Consider the following 17457-nt stretch of genomic DNA (forward strand, 5'->3'; position numbering starts at 1 on the left):
CATTTCGCTTTTGATGTCTGACAGAATGTCTTTTCATGGAGTTATACTTTTATTTTGGATTAATTATACTTCAATTTTTAAAAATATTAAATTATTTTTTCTTTTAATTTTTTTTTAAAATTATACTTCCACATTCTTTAAAACTTCTTTATTTACACTTAATTTTTTTTATTAAAATTTAGATGGAAAATGTTGATCTAAGTAAAAAAAAATTATATATATTTATATAAATTTTTTATTTTGTCCCTCATGTAATATTTTTATATATATTTTTATATTTATAAATGAATAAATGTAATATATTTAGATATACATTGAGATTAATATCATTACTTTTTTTCTTTCAAAATACAGAATTATAATATGAAAATATTAAATAAGGAATAAAATTAAAACTTATGGTCCCCCCCTCCCCCCAAGTCAGCATTCTCCATCTAAACGTTAACAAAATGAGGTCAGGTGTAAACAGATGGGGTGTAAATGTATTTTCAAAACTTTTGGTGGAGAAAGTGCAATTTCATATCTTCATATGGGATCAAAATATAATTATCTCTTTTATTTCTTCAATATAATTACACATATACCTCCTATAGTTGAAAATTATATTTAATATCATCTTTATTTGCTTCGACTAATAAATAAATCTCCTCGTAAGGCAAAATTCACCAAATTTATTGATTTTAATGAAAAAAATTAAAGAGAACACATATTTACCCCAGTTAACTTATTACTAACTTCTTGCCCGCAAAAAAAATCTTTTCTAATCAAATTACTCTATACATCTTCACACGTATCAATGCATGTAAGAATGTATATCACCCTTATAAGGATGTGTAGTTTGATTTGGAAAAAATTATTTTACTTGCATTAATTTAGTAGTAAATTAATCAACGTAAATACGGAATTTATCAAATTTTTTTGCTTCAGTAAATTTAATGAATTTTTCCAATGGGTTAATTTGTTGGAGAAACAAGCCACGAGCATTAAATTATAATTTTTTAAACTATAGGAGTTTATATATAATTACATCAGACCTAAAACGATATAATTATTCCTTTTTTAATAGCTTGTAAACTTATTAATTTCTGATTTTCGTACTCCAATAGAATTTATGGTAAATTACATGAATACCCCTCAAGAGAATTAATCATAAAATAATTAATTTTAAAAAAAATAATTATGATATTTAGATTCAAAGTATTATAATTGATTATGCAAATATAAAATGTAGAAAATTCAAAAACTAATCTCACTATTAAGGGAAATCAGAGAATTGTAAAATTATTTAATGGGCATAATGGGTAATTAGATGAACTTTAGTTGTGATGGAATTTATTTAAATCTAAAACTATAACTTATACCAAGACGTGGTTTTTAAAAGGCTAAACTCTATTTTATTTCCTTTGTTTTTTTTTAAATAGTTAAAAATACCCTTATATTTTAGAAATAGGCTAAAATTTTTCAATAATTTAATAAATTAAAAATAAAAAACCCTTCCATTAGTTTCTATTGACTAAAATACCCAGATATTGTATCTAAAATTATTATGATCGAATTGACTTTTTTTGAATTTTTTTTCTTGCATTTTCTCTCTTCCAAAAATATAAATTCTTTTATTCTTAAGTGTATTTATATTAAATATCAAGAATATAAAAAAAAAACTTTGAATTGCAAGGACTAATATACTATATTTTATTTTGCATATTTAGATATCTACATGAATATAAATATTCATCAATTATAATAATCATAAGTTATAAATTAATTTAAATAAAATAATTGTTATATCTATATAAAATTTTCTTAATTAACTAAAAAATATATATTTAAATGAATTTTGATACAACAATAATCATAATTATTTAAACTTATTTTTAATTAACTAAAATATATATATTTAAATTAATTTAAGTACTATAATTATTATAATTATCAAATTATTTTTAATTAACTAAAATATATATTCAATTAAATTAATTGAAAATTTTGAAAAAAAAAAAGGGTTGGGGGTGGTGGGTCTCACAGAAGGGCAATGACGGCGTTGCCAGATTTGGGGGGAGGGGGGGGGGTGGAGTAGGTTTTTTTATATATAATAATATTTTTTAATAATTTTAAATTTTTTATATATAATATAAATTAAATAATTTTTGAATCCAAACCTTTTAATTTTTAAAATTTATCAAATCTCACGATCATTATTTAATCAAAGAAAATCTAACAGTGATGAAAATAAGAAATAATATATAATAAAAATAGCATGGCGGTCATATAAAAAAAAAAAAGTTAACACCGTTAAGTTAATTTAAGGAAAAGGGACAAATGAGCTATATTTAATAAAATATATGAGAGGTTTTTCACGTATTTTTAAAATATAGGTGATTTTTGTTGAATTTTTAAAATACAAAAGATTTATGCTAATGAGCATTTTCAAAAATGGATCAAATTGTACAAAAAATTATGTTTGAACTCGAAACATAAATTTAGCATTCATAATCGCAGCGAAAAGGTGCACGTAACTGTCTCATGCGTACTATAGCTATAAATACCATTCTCATAGTTACATCTTCATATATATTTTTTCTTGTTGATGAACAGTGTTGGTTGTATTTGGATTGATAAATTTGATTAAAATTCTATGTGTTGAATTTGATTTCAAAATTGAAACCCATGGAATTGGAACATCCATTTTCATTGCTGAATCTTTCAGTTTCATTTGCATTTGAATATCATTATTAGAAATGAAACAACATTCATTTCAATGTTGAATCTTTCAGTTTCAAATTGCAAATTGAATGTCATTATTGGATATGAAACAACAACATTTCAAATTCAGCCTTTGATCGGTATTGGATGGGGGATTCATTGTCATTATCTTTTTCTTTATTGCTCTCTTTATTGTTGGATTTTGGCATGCCTATATAAAGGCATGCGACTTCTCATTTTGGAGAACACAACAACAAACTCTCAACTTTGAGATTTCTATCTCTCTCTCTCTCGGCTTCTATGAAATATTTTATAGATTTGGACTTAGTTTCGCTAATAAGCTTTTGAGTGTTTGTTCGAGGTATTTTTTTGGTATAGTGCTAAAATTGAAAGAATTACAACCGTCTTATCCTGGATGAAATTACATTGTACCCGGTGTGCTATTGATATGGGACGTATTTTCTTCAAGGCAAGCAGTAATTCTGCGATTCGGTTAAATTAATGATTATAATTGGACTGAGAATTGTTACGATACAATTCTCGTTGTAAGTTTTCGATTAATTTTCTTGTCATAAATAATATTTTTAATTGTTTTTATGTTATTTGTTCCAATGTGGTTTTAATTGCTTTTGATTTCTAATTCGATTGCTATATTTCATAACGTTGTTTCAATTACTTGCAACTAAAAATTTTCCAACACTATCACTTCCTAAAAGTAGAATTCCTACTTTACGCCCTAATATCGGGGCATGACCTAACCAAAATCGCAGTGCAAACGACCCACGTAATTGTCTCATGTGCACTATAGCTTTAAATACCATTCTCATAAATTTAGATTGAGAAATTTGATTAAAATCCTGTCAAGTCCGAAAAGTAGGACTCTTATTTTGAGCCTTAGTATCTGAATATGACCTAACCCAAATCTTAAAAATAATTTCTACTCACCAAATTGAAACTTGATAATCAGAACAACTACGAGTTTAACCTTCAGTCTCCTTCCTAATCACCTTGATCTTTTTGCTAAGTTAGTCAAATCCTGATTTGATCAATTTATCACCTGTATTTGGAGGAAGAAATTTAAATTACATAAGCAAAAGCTTAGTAAGATCATGAGTAGGTGCACGTGAAAGAAAATAGTCGATGACAGAAAACTCAATCAAAATACTTCAAATATATCATATTGACTAACAAAAATGACAATCGAACTTGTGAAAACCATATCAGGCAAGCACCAAATCTCATGTTTACCACCTTATGTCTCCTAAAAGACCTTTTTCTTTCTCATCCTCCATGCAAGGAGTGACCCTACGGCCGCATTGAACTAGTTATGCCTAGGTACATAGCGGTATCAATCGCATACATGCAACCTCCAACTTGCACGTGAAAGGACATTTAAGTGGGAATTGAACAACGAAGCTTCAACTGGCAGCCCAATGCTACCTTAACGTACCTCGTGAACTGTCCAGCCTCGGGCCCATTAACCGCTTAACAAGAACCATATGAAATTCTACCGAGGTAGATTACTTACTTTGTAGGGAGGATGCAACACTCGTCAAATGTAATCCTCTTGGGCTATCCCCTTTTCCAAACACCCAAGTTTGGCATTTCACTAAATGTAGGATGTTCACCGTTAAATCTGCCCACTACGTGGCATGTAGGTTGATAAACGGAAGAAACTTAGCAAATAGAGGTCACGGGAGCACCAGGCCGGTGACCTTAGGGTTCATCTAGATAGCTAAAATTCCAAATAAACAAAGTATTTCTCTAGCGTTTCTGTAAAAAAGCACTGTCGATTTCATACAACCTGGAGTTGAGAAGACGATGAAAGTATTGGTACAGCCTGAGAACGCAGTGGAAGCGAGAAAAGAAGTCAAAAATTAAAAACCAATATAATCTAAATTAAGAGGTATTCCTTTGATATTCCATGGCATTGGGCATAAGAGATAACATTTAATAAAACCATGTGTAAGGCTATGATGAAGAACGAACAAGATGCGTAATTTAAACTGAGAATTACTTTTGTCAGTTTTGTTCACCCGATTTCTAGTGTTGCTCCGCTCTCCAATTCCTTTCATAGAGGATTCAAGTGTAGAATCCCTCTAAAGCGGTACACAACTCACCGGGAACGAGATCTTCATCCTCTTGCTATCTTTTGAAGGAAAGAAAGGTGACTTTTCTTCTCCAAACTTGCACAAAAGATGGCCAACTTGTCTTCCACATCATAATTTTAGCCACATAGGATTATAAATCAACAAAAACGCATCTAGGTGTCATGCCATGTCACTTTTCCGGCGCAAATTATAAATCCAATCGACTGGAGGACTAAAACTAATCAATTTTCCAAGTTACTGAAGTTAATAAAAAATGGGCATACTTATAGGACTAAAACTAAAATTGGGCATATTTAATGGACTAAAAAAATATTTTTCCCAATTAAAAAAGAACCAATAAGAGGAGAAAGAGATTTTTTCACTAGCTAGAAAGAGAGAGGAAGCCTGATTCTTGAGAGGTGTGAGGCGTGCATGTGTAAGTTATGTGTTGTTGGGAGATGAATGACCTAGTCACTCAAACCTTAGAGGTTATTCTAGGTAGTGTTGGAGAATGAGTAATGGTGACCATCCTTGCCCTCTTAGCCTTGTTTTTAGCTTATCTAATAAACAAATTCAATCCTTTTGCTAAACATAAACTTATCCGTTTCATTATAAGGGGATGGGATAGAGTCCCATTTATTTCAATAACTTAGGCTTGGCTCTATAAATAGGCTTGAGTTCATTTCATTTTACACACCAAAAAATCGAGAATCTCTTCCCTTCTAGCTCCTTTCTCTTTTTTTCATTTTTGAGTGTTAATTTTATTCGTTGTTCCAAGCTTTCTTCCACGAGTGCGCGTGTAAGAAAGTGATAGTTGTGTTAACCTTGGAGAGCGATCGGTTTATACAATTTGTACCACGGTAGTACCAAAATTTCGCTTTCAATACAGTGATTTTCCATAGCACAACTTCTATTTTCCAACAGGCAGTTCTCTCAACAATATGGTAACTTACCATAAAGGATGAAGGCAACTATTCCATAATTTGCCTAGTTATCACCATGGCCACCTGACTTTCCTTTTAAGGATAAGTCAAATCCTCCTTTCCATATGGGAAAGTTAATCTCAATCATGGGCCCTATCTAGCTAACTAGGTTCGTTGAAAATTGAGCCCAAGTTCTAATGGACTTCAACTTAGGTCTAGTTTAATTAAAGCCCAACTAAAATAGTCCGATATCTTTTAGAAAAAAATATTTGTTTAGCCCTTTAAGTCTGCCTGTTATTAATTTTAGTTTTTTAAATTTACCCGTTTTGGTTTTAGGTCGATAAATTTCAAAATTGCTTAATTATAATCCTTTAACCCAATTCAGATAATTTTACCCCTAGGCAGTTTTTCAAGAGCAATTCTAGTCCATATATATCCATTCATTTTGCATCTTGTAGCTAATGCTCGTCTAGAATAGTATAAAAATTTAGGTTTATTGAAAAATATTTATTTATATTACAAATAGAGCATTAGAATGGACTATTAACCTTTATCATCAAAAGGACAAAAGAGTCATAAATTAGGCTAAAAGACTAAATCTAAGCAAAATTGATAGATAAAAGACTAAGTCTAATATTGTCAAAGATAAAGGACCAAATCGATTCAAAACAAAATTATAGGACAGGAATTTTCTTTTTTCTTATCTTTTAATTGTTCTTATCTTTTAATCCAATTAAAAGACACAAGTCCAATCTCTTTTAATTAATAAATCTAATTTATTAATCAAAGTAAACCAGTTAAATTAATTTAAAAGACTAAGCCCAATTTTAATTTATCTAGTCATTTAAACATCGGATCATCCATCCATTGGATTTCCCTACATATAAATAAGGGTAAATTACAACCACCTCCATTATGGTTTGGAATAATTACAAATACCTCCTCCTTATTTGAAAAATTATAAATATTCTTTTGATTTTAATGTTCATCTAACAACGAGTCCACTCTATTAGATTTTCATCTAGTATTTGTGGTGAACTGACCAAAATGTCTTTTTAAATTATAAATTTATATATATTTTATAATTTTCTAAAATATTTTCATGAATTAATATTCTATCTAGCTTATTTATTTTACCCCACCCTCAGTTTTTTCATATTTTTTAAATACTTTTTTTATTTTAAAAAAATAAGCAACGGAAAAATAGTAATGTTCACTTCAACATTTAGAAGTTACATAATTATTTTTCATTTGACGGCGGTATTTGTAATTTTTCAAACAACGGGGGGGGGGGGGGGAGGGTATTCATACTTATGCCAAATCTCAGGGGAGGTAGTTGTAATTTACCCTATAAATAATCCAATTATTTATTATGTGATTTAATTTCACAACTATACTTGGGCTTGTCTGCAACACAATTTTAATTAATTGAAATTAATTTCATATTAATTCCATTACTTACACAATAATTTGTGTATGACTCTTTACGTTGATTCTCAGCCAGACTTGGACTTGTGCCAAACATAATTAATTATTTAAATCCAGTTTAATTAATTATTTTTAATTGATATTTAATCAGAAATGCCCGTTATCATACGTGACCGTCTAGCAGCGACGTTGGTTTTCATCCTGAACTAGACAATTATGCTTGCATTGACTCTATTGATCGACTTAGGGAACCATTCCCTACTTGACCAATTACTTTGACTAAAGCCTTTAAAGAGTAAACTATTTCAGTGTGCATAGGAGACATTTTGTCAAATACTGACAGGGAACGAATTTTCTCTTATAATCCACCATCCTCAATACATATTCAGATTGTATTGGACAAAGCTTATAATGACCATATCAAAGAGAAGATCCAAGATACAACCTTTATATGCATGCAACTGTAATAACTCCTTATGTCTAAAGACTAATCTTATACTATTGGAACCCAAAATTTCAGTCATACCAACAAGTCTCCAAGACTTTCATATGATGATTCCTATAAGTCAGTTCAGTCAGCGGACAACCTATATTGGCTAATCCACTAAAATTATATAAACGACCTACGTCTATTGTCGATGAAACACGACACTCATCCAATGAAGCAATACTTAGTGCAAGTCTCTATAGGACACTCAATCCCAGCATCGAGGTCCTCGACTTGAAAATTTCTGACCAACCCTAAAATGTTGGTTTCATAACCGTCATTCAATGCACAACCTAACTATAGGGGTTACCCAATTGGGGTGTGGGCATTTATTGTGACATTAAAATACAATTTAATGTAATTAGTAAGTACAACAAACATATTATGTCAAGGATGAATACGTACTCTATTAATCAAGACAATATTACTTATTCTTTGGACGTTGTCTTCTCATCCTCCAATATCTTACGTGATAGCTACAATGTTGTGGTCCAAAATCTTAAAGGGGTGAATCTGGACATGCGATGGTGCCCTCCCCAACTTCGTATAGCTAGTGAAAGTTAATTATGATGCTGCAATCCTGAAAGGCCTTAAGGAGCTAGGGTTGGCGCCATTGAGCGTGATAGTGAGGCAAGGTATTTGACATGGAAAATGGCTTTTTTTGAAGCGATTATGGACACGGAACGTGGAGAGGCCTTGGCTGCTCAGATGGCAATGGAGCTCTATGCTCGTTTTGGATGGAACCAATGCATTGTTAAAGGATCGAGATTACCTGCAGATTATCCATACCCTACAGACCATGAACAGTTCCTTGTCATCGCCGGGCTCTATTCTTGCAGACATGCATCTGCTCTATGGCTTCGTCGATTCCTGTTGTTACTTTTTTCTTTACTAGACGCGTTACAAACTCAGCTGCTCACACTCTTGCGAGGCGAGCTGTAATGAACCTGGATGAATCTTTTCCTCCTAATTTTCTGCTTGAGGCCATACAGTGTCCTCTAAACAAGTATATGTTCGAGGATCATTAACCAACTCCTTATCAATCTTGATTCATATTCATTTCAATCTGTTGAATTTTGGCCCGCGGCCCAACTTACCAAAACCCCTCACTGGATGGCAGCCCACTTTGCTGTCGGCCCATGGCCCATTGACCGATCCACAAACCCGACCCATGATCTTCTTAACCCTAAAACCCCCCTTTTCTCCCTCATTTGAATCGATCAGTTTGTTCCTCTTTTTTCTTCATTTCCCTCATTCTTGTTTCTCTCAATTTCAATTTTCATGGCCTTTGAAAAATACTCCACCGCCTTCGTCTTTAATTTCTCACCACTATAAATCTTTTCCCCCTCTTCTGGTTTGATAAGAACCAAACAAAAAAAGAACAAGAGAAACCAAAATCTTCTTTGTGAAATTCTTTGTGAGAATGTGAAGAGCAAAATACTTAGTGTGTTGTGAGTAATTCTTAGTGAAGCCTAAGTGATCTTTGTGGGTCTTAGTGTCTTTGTATTTTGGTGGCTTTGTGGGTTTCTTGCAACCGTGAGGGTTGCTGATCGGTGGTAGAGCTTGGGCATTCGATTGCCGGATTTGGCTCCTGAGCCATTGATTCTATTGCTTTCATATTGTATTGTTGTATAAGGGTTTTACAAACCCATCATTATTTCTTGTAATTGTTGATTATTTGGGCTCATCACCTTGGAATAAATTCCCAACAGTAGTATCAGATCCTCATCTCTGATTCTTCGCTTCGGTGGTGGTAATTTTTCTAAACCCCTTCTTTAATCTTTTGTGAAATTGTTGCTGCTGTTTAACATCTGGTTTTGGGATATTTTTCTGTCTGCTGCTGTTTTTTCTTTGCTGCTGAAATACATCTCTGTGATATCTTCTGGTAAGTTCTTATTTTTGCTGCAGTTTTTCAATCTTGAAAAAATTATGTTTTTGTGAAAGTACTGTGCGTTTTTTGCTTAGGAAAATCAGTTTTCTGCAATTACTAAATTACCTTGTGGAAAAGTTTGCTTTGTGCAAAAAGGAAGAAAGGAGAAATATTTCCGTGAGAAATTTTTCTTTCAAAAGTTTTTGACAAAATCATCTTGGTTTCTGCATTGATTAATTCCCTTCTTGTTTTGACAGCAATATATGTAAGTGTTATAATTAATTGCATTTTTTATTATGATAAGCATTCTTTAAATTATCTTATGTGACTTATATTTTGAGCATAAAATAGCTTTGTGCAAGAGCAATCTACTTCTCTGATTAAGTGCTTATTTTTGGGAATTATTTTTGCTGATATATTGAGATTGCTTAGTGCGAGAAATTACTGTGTGAAACTGTTTGCTGTGTGCAATAATTTCCTGTCTAATATTATTGCTGTGTGATTTGAAATAATTGCTTCTCAGAAAATTTGTGTTACTACTTTGTGGAGTTGTCGAATTCATATTATCCTTTTTCGGCTTAGTACTATTTTTACTTTGTGATATTTGATATGCTTTGAGCACCATAACTGTTGATATTACTCTGTCAAAATTGTTTATTCCCTTGATAATACTTGAGCTATGGTTTTTTCCTCGCTAATCCCTCACCTGGTCGGACCCTAGAGGTCGTTGGGTATCTGGTCGAGATTTAGTCTGGGAGGCTTCGGTTTAATAACTGCGAAATTGTGGTTTATTGATTTTCTATAGCAATTGTTGCATTTGTTGCTAATATTTTTTATAATGGTTGGCTATAATTTACAACTTTTTGATGGGAATCCGATTTTAATATTTGACAACAAAAGATGAAAGGAATTCTAATTCAATAGAAAGTTTTTAAAGCAATTGATGGAAAATATGCCGAAAGTGTGTCTGAATTGATGGAAAATATGCCAAAAGTGTGTCTGATGAAAAGAAACTTGAAATTGAGTTTGCTTATTTTTCAAGAATTTTAAACCTTTCTGACACTGTTTTGAGAAAAATCGAAAAACAAAATTCTACAAAAGATTTATGGAATAAGCTTGAAAAATTGTATACTGAAACTTCCTTACCGAGTAAGTTGTTTTTACTCAAAAAGGTTTTTAGATGCAAATTGGATTTATCTAAAAATATTGAGGAAAACCTTGATGATTTTACAAAACTAATTCAAGACATAAAATTAACTGGTGATAAGAACATATATGATTACTCTCCAATTATTTTATTAAATGCCATACCCGAAGCTTACTCTGATGTAAAAGTCGCAATTAAATACGGTAGAGATAGTGTTAATTTAGAAACTGTTGTGAATGGTATTAAAAGCAAAGAAATTGATTTGAAAACAAATAAACCTTGTTATGATCTAAATGAGGTTAATTATGTAAAGGAAAAATCCAAGAATAGAAACTTTGAAAATAAACATAGTAACAGAAGCCATAGTGGGTCTAAGTATAAAGATAAAAATGAAAAAAATTGGGAAAGAAAATGTTATAATTATGGAAAAAGGGGGCATTTTATTAAAAATTGTAAAATGCCAAACGGAATGACAAAAAGGAAGAAGATGCTAATTTAGTTTTTGAAGGAGATGTTAGAGACGTGTTTTAAAATTTAACTGACCTTATATTTCCTAACCCTTGTGTACAAGGTCATTCTTTCTGTTTTGTAGGTACCGCATAGGTGTTATGGCAATTATGAATGCCAAATTCGGCCCTTGGGCCTTGCTCTTTGTTGGGCCTTGGTCCAAGGGGGCAAATGTTGAATTTTGGCCCACGGCCCAACTTACCAAAACCCCGCAGCCCACTTTGCTGCCGGCCCATGACCCGTTGATCCAACCCACAAACCTGACCCATGATCTTCTTAACCCTAAAACCCCCTTTTCTCCCTCATTTGCATCGATCGGTTTCTCCCTCTTTATTCTTCATTTCCCTCATTTTTATTTCTCTCAATTTCAATTTCAATGGTTTTTGGAAAATACTCCACCGCCTTCGTCTTTAATTTCTCACCACTATAAATATTTTCCCTCTCTTCTGGTTTGATAAGAACCGAACAAAAAAAGAACAAGAGAAACCAAAATCTTCTTTGTGAAATTCTTTGTGAGAACATCTTCTTTGTGAAGAACAAAATACTTAGTGTGTTGTGAGTAATTCTTAGTGAAGCCTAAGTGATCTTTGTGGGTCTTAGTGTCTTTGTGTCTTGGTGGCTTTGTGGGTTTCTTGCAATCGTGAGAGTTGCCGATCGGTGGTAGAGCTTGGGCATTCGATTGCCGGATTTGGCTCCTAAGCCATTTATTCTATTGCTTTCATATTTTATTATTGTATCTGTTATTTCATTATTGTATAAGGGTTTTACAAACCCATCATTATTTCTTGTAATTGTCGATTATTTGGGCTCATCACTTTAGGATAAATTCCCAACACAATATGAACAATAATTCAATTGCTTCGATTCTAATGAGTATGGTCCTTGTGATTTGAAATATTCTCCCGTTTTCCTCTTAAAAAAAATAAAATTAAAGAGAAAGGATAATATAGTATTCTTGAGCTGAAATTTTACTAAGAAAAGTAATTTACTCATTTACGATATAAATTGTATTAAAACAAAAAAATTAGGGACATTGATCTAATCCATCCACCTAGGGAGAACGACAACGTTCTTGTTCTTGTTCTTATTCTTATTCCTTACCTTAAAAGAGAGTAGAATTAAGTACACAACAAAACAATCAACATTAATACACACAACGTGGAGATAATCACTTTACATCTATTCCCACGTTATTTAATTTCACCCACCCACAAATACATAGAAATAGATTTACAACTCATTATATTCTAAGGATTCGATTTATTACATTATTAAGAAATTTCAATACCCCTTATTTTAACAAGGGTCCGATAATTATCTCAATCAGTTAAATTTTTATTTATTTTTTTATGATAAATTGACCAAAATATGCTTGCAGATTATGAATTATACTTTTAATTATTTTTCTATAAATTATTACAGTTTTTAAAATTTTTCCATCCAACTTATTCGACTTTATTTTCATTTTTTTCCAAAAAAAATATAGCAACAACAAAACTGACAATCCAGACTTCTATCCAAGGGATACATAATTCCATCAATCATCAGGGATATTAATAATTTTCTAAAATAATAAGAGAATATATGTTATTACAACAAAGCTTTAATCTATTTTTTATGATAAACAGATCAAAATATCCTTACAAACTATAAACTATAATTTTATTTATTTTTTAAACTGTTTGAACTGTTTTTTTTAATTAAGTGGCAATTTCTTAAATTTTCAATTTTATTTATTTAGTTTGTTAAAAAAATAAAATTGAATAATGACATAATTTTTATCAAATATTAATATTTTTTAAAAATAATAAAAAAGTATTTGTATTTGTGATGGAAAGAAGGACAAGACGAGAAGTTGAGAAGTGGAGGGGAAGTTGAAGGAGGCCAGAAAAGTAAAAGCGCAAAAATGAATAGCGCTGCCTTTTTTATTCATTCATCTGTTCAATCATTGTCATTGTGATTATATATATATATGATTCCTTATTTATATGCTATCAGCCAAAATCAATTTGGATGAACATCCAAGGCCGGCGGCCATATACACTGAAGGACCTCCCTTCGTCGCCGAGAAGAAAACCCTAATTCTACTACTACTTCAAGTGGCATTTCGTAAGAGAGCAAGCAGCCGAAGCGAGCGAAGGTGGCATAGTTTTTCTTTTTTAATTTCTTTTTTTTGACGTAATAGGAAGAGAATTATCGTAGTTGTGTGGCATATTCTAGCCTTTTGAAGAACAATAGTTTGTCAAGCTCCATTCCGATTCGTACCCTGAAAAAGGTACTTTTTGTGGATTCGAACACCGTCTTTTTTGCTTGTAATTATTATATTATATCATCCATGTTCAGTAGACCAGACTAGATTGTTTGTTTTTGAGTTAAAATTATTACGGCTGCTGCTGATATTTTAGATCTAATCCATGTCTCCGACTTTCTTTTTCTCTCAATTCATGGGTTGGTTGGTTTTTGAGTTGGTTCCCCTTTCTTCTTCTTTTTGTCTTTTTGGGTGGTGGTTGGGGCTTGGGCTCTCTACCAATAATGTATGTATGTATTTATATATGTTTTTATGCAATATTAGTTTCTCAGTGCTTTCAAGGAAAACGAGAATTGCATCGCGTTGTTTTTCTCTTTTGGACGCCATATTTTCTCTGTTTTGTTATACATATACATACATCAGGACTGAGTAGTTGAAAATTTTGATTGGTTGCAAGTTAGATGGTGTGTCGTGTTTCTATCTGGTTTCTTATCCTGTCGTTTTCCCGGCTGTCCTTATTTGTCTTTAGGTGTTTGCTTCGTTTATTATTTGAAAAATTCATTTATCTTGTTTTGTTGCCTGACAATCTATTGAGGTGCAACTATATCTGCTTGATTGATTATTTGTGCTATTTCTGATATTCAAAATTGTTTACTGGGTACTGTCTATAATTTCCATGGTACGCTTGCTTGTCTAATTTTTCCTCTGCATGCTGCAATTTTTGATTTGTGTCTCTGTTTAACTGGTTCTGAACTCTAAATGCTTGAACATAAGTTGGGTGATGTTTTCTAATTATAGATCACAGCCTTGTAGTCAGTGAATATATGATTGCTACATCCAGTTAAAGGTATGCTCCATTGGTTTGTTGAAGAGCACCTCATGATTTTATACCTGTCATGTGAAGTTGTTTCTCTGGTTTTCATGATAGGTCTCATTTTTCTTCGGCCAATTAGAAATTTAATTTTCTGTCCTTATGAAATTCTGCTTGTTGAGAGCTTTATGGAAGAACTTTCCATCTAATCCTTTTAATTGTTTACTTGAAAATTAATAAGTGGGATAGTTGATTAATGGTGTCTACCATATTCAGATGGATGCTCAAAATTCAGAGCATGGACATGTTATTGAGGTTTCCGCTGATGTGCCATCTTCAGTGAGGGGCTCTAGTGGAAGCAAGGCATGTGCAGGAGCGACTTGTGGTTTCGCTGATGCCAACACCAGCTCTAAGGATTCACAAGAGCGTTCAGCTTCCATAAGGAAACTTCTGATTGCAGTTGTATTGTGCATCATCTTTATGAGTGTTGAAGTAGTTGGTGGTGTCAAAGCAAATAGTCTCGCAATATTGACTGATGCAGCCCATTTGCTTTCGGATGTTGCTGCTTTTGCTATTTCACTGTTTTCATTATGGGCTTCAGGATGGGAAGCTACCCCACGCCAGTCTTATGGATTTTTTAGGATAGAGATACTGGGGGCTTTGGTCTCGATTCAAATGATCTGGCTTCTCACAGGGATCCTTGTCTATGAAGCGATTGTTCGAATTATCCATGATACTGGTGAAGTTCAAGGCTTTTTGATGTTTTTGGTCTCTGCCTTTGGTCTGCTTGTCAATGTTATCATGGCTATCTTGCTGGGACATGATCATGGGCATGGGCATGGGCATGGGCATGGCCATGCTCATGGTCATGGTCATGGGCATGGTTTGGGCCATGATCATGCACATGAGGATCATGATCATGGCTCTGATGAGGAGCATGTGCACAGCCATGGAGTGAGTGTAACCAGGCACCATCACCACTTTCAGGGACATCCCATACACGATGAGCACCATCATATCCATGATGGAGGACCCAGTGAGCCTTTGCTCAACAGGTCAAGTGAAGGTGACACTAAGTTAAAAGGGGAACAGAAAAAGAAAAAGCAGCGGAATATAAATGTTCAGGGGGCTTACCTTCATGTGCTTGGAGATTCTATACAGAGTATTGGGGTTATGATAGGTGGGGCTATTATTTGGTATAAACCAGAATGGAAAATTGTTGATTTGATTTGTACCCTGATCTTTTCCGTAATTGTCCTGGGCACCACAATTAGAATGCTGCGAAACATTCTTGAGGTTCTTATGGAGAGCACTCCCAGAGAGATTGACGCAACAATGCTTGAGAAAGGTCTTTGTGAGATGGAAGAGGTCGTCGCAGTTCATGAGTTGCATATTTGGGCAATTACTGTGGGGAAGATCTTATTAGCTTGCCATGTCACAATTAAGCCTGAAGCTGATGCGGACATGGTACTGGACAAAGTCATTGATTATATCAAGAGGGAATACAACATCAGTCATGTAACAATCCAGATAGAAAGGGAATAGATCCCTTTGTTTGGATTTCTACTTGGTATTAAGTCTAGGTTGATGGAGCACTTGTTGAAACTTTGGCAATTCTTTTATTCCTAGTCGAAATTCCAGTGCAGTGGCTAGTGTCTATATTTCATTTCCTTACTGATTATTTTACCTGTACCACAATTTATTTACTTTTGTGGATGGGTTTTAGCATGAGACCTTGCTTGATTGCACTGCTGCCTGTCTTCTGTTATGCCTTTTGGTAACATGGCAGCTTTGTGAATTCTTTTTGTTAGCATCTGTCAATGGGGAGAAATGGTGTAAAAAGCGGACTCTTTAGTGGTTTGTTAATTGATCTTCTGTTTGACTTGTGTTGGTTTATATCATATGGGAACAGAGATTTTGAAATAATGCATATGTTATTTACAAGGGCTACTATGTCGTCGCTCATTAACTTCCTATGAGGATGAAGATGATTTTTCTCTGGAAAAAGGGAACTCTACATTGTGGAAGGGGAAATCAACACACTTGGTGAGTTAATTCTCTCTTGTGCAGATTAACAGTGTTTTACCTTCATTGGCTTATGTTCTTTGTTCTGCATACATTATCTTCATGGCTGAAACATTTATCTCTTAATAATGAACGTTTGTTACTATGCATAGATTTGATCCTCTTGAGTGGTTATATGAGAGAGCCCAGCTGGTTCTGCCAGATGCTTGAAGTCCCCCTATGTCTATGTTCCTCATGATCAAATTGAATTGCATTTTACCCCTGATAAATTACATTTACATCCATTCAGGTTCAGTCTAATTTCATAAATTCCTTTTGTCGTCTATACAATTATAAGTATACTTTTTGAGCAGGTGTCAATGTAATTTACCACAGGGGGTATACTTACAAAACTTTTAACCTTAAATAAAAAGTGTACTTATAATTATTACTTCAATCTTACAAGATGTACTTAAAATTTTATAAAAGATAGAAATATTTATATAATTATACCTGATATCAAGAGATATTGATGTAATCTTACATATAATCATCACTGCTTTCACAAATGTTGTAATATTTCCCTTTGGAACGCTAACAAGGTTGTCTTCTGCAAAATGCTCCCCATCTGCAATTATACATTACAAGTTGTATCCAACTTCTAGTTGATGAAAAACGTTGTGCCTATCAAGCAGATTCCAAATTTGGAAACTTTAATGACATTCATGAAAATTTGTACTCACATGAGTTGTGAATAGTTAAAATTTTTATTCTAAAATCAACAAATATATATAGATTCAGTAATATACATAGATAATAAGCTGAAAAAATTAAAAATTAAATTGACTGTATATATAGATACACTAGCAAAAATTTTTGTACATATCTTAATGCAAGTTAGCTAAACTTCAAGACGTGTGACTTATTGCACCGGCTTAATCTCAATTAGTTAATCTCACATAGAAGATCAAACTTCCAGCATTGTAAAAGAAATGAGCAGTAAGAATAAGCAAGAAAAAAGGATAACAAAATAAGAACGAAGGATGTAAGTGTATTCTTAATTACCTTTTTGCAGCGGACTTTTGCCATGACCCTCACATCCATTGCAAAACCCGAGGCAAAAGTGCATTTCATAAATAATGCATTACAGCTGTATTGTATGGATTGCAACGGAACACATATCCGTTGCAAAATCTGTGGCAAATATAAATCTCAATATTCCGTAGATTAAAATCCTTT

At 32.8% G+C, this 17457-nt stretch overlaps 1 protein-coding gene across 4 annotated transcripts; it reads left to right on the forward strand.

Moving 5' to 3' along the window:
- The first annotated feature begins 13034 nt into the window (after nucleotides 1–13034).
- On the forward strand, nucleotides 13035–16098 carry LOC105164403 (metal tolerance protein 1). 4 transcript variants are annotated; one of them, XM_020694928.2, is made up of 2 exons: nucleotides 13035–13295; nucleotides 14491–16098. In XM_020694928.2, the coding sequence occupies exon 2, from the start codon at nucleotides 14491–14493 to the stop codon at nucleotides 15757–15759; it is 1269 nt and encodes a 422-aa protein (XP_020550587.1). In that variant the 5' UTR covers nucleotides 13035–13295; the 3' UTR covers nucleotides 15760–16098. The 4 variants fall into 4 exon arrangements, with proteins under 4 accessions (XP_020550587.1, XP_020550588.1, XP_088737048.1 ...); XM_020694929.2 differs by having other exon boundaries at nucleotides 13289–13430; XM_088880922.1 differs by lacking the exon at nucleotides 13035–13295 and adding an exon at nucleotides 13665–13689.
- The last annotated feature ends 1359 nt before the right edge of the window (nucleotides 16099–17457 follow it).

This window comes from Sesamum indicum, linkage group LG6, assembly GCF_026168435.1.
Source record: "Sesamum indicum cultivar Baizhima isolate 11 linkage group LG6, ASM2616843v1, whole genome shotgun sequence".
Taxonomy (NCBI): domain Eukaryota; kingdom Viridiplantae; phylum Streptophyta; class Magnoliopsida; order Lamiales; family Pedaliaceae; genus Sesamum; species Sesamum indicum.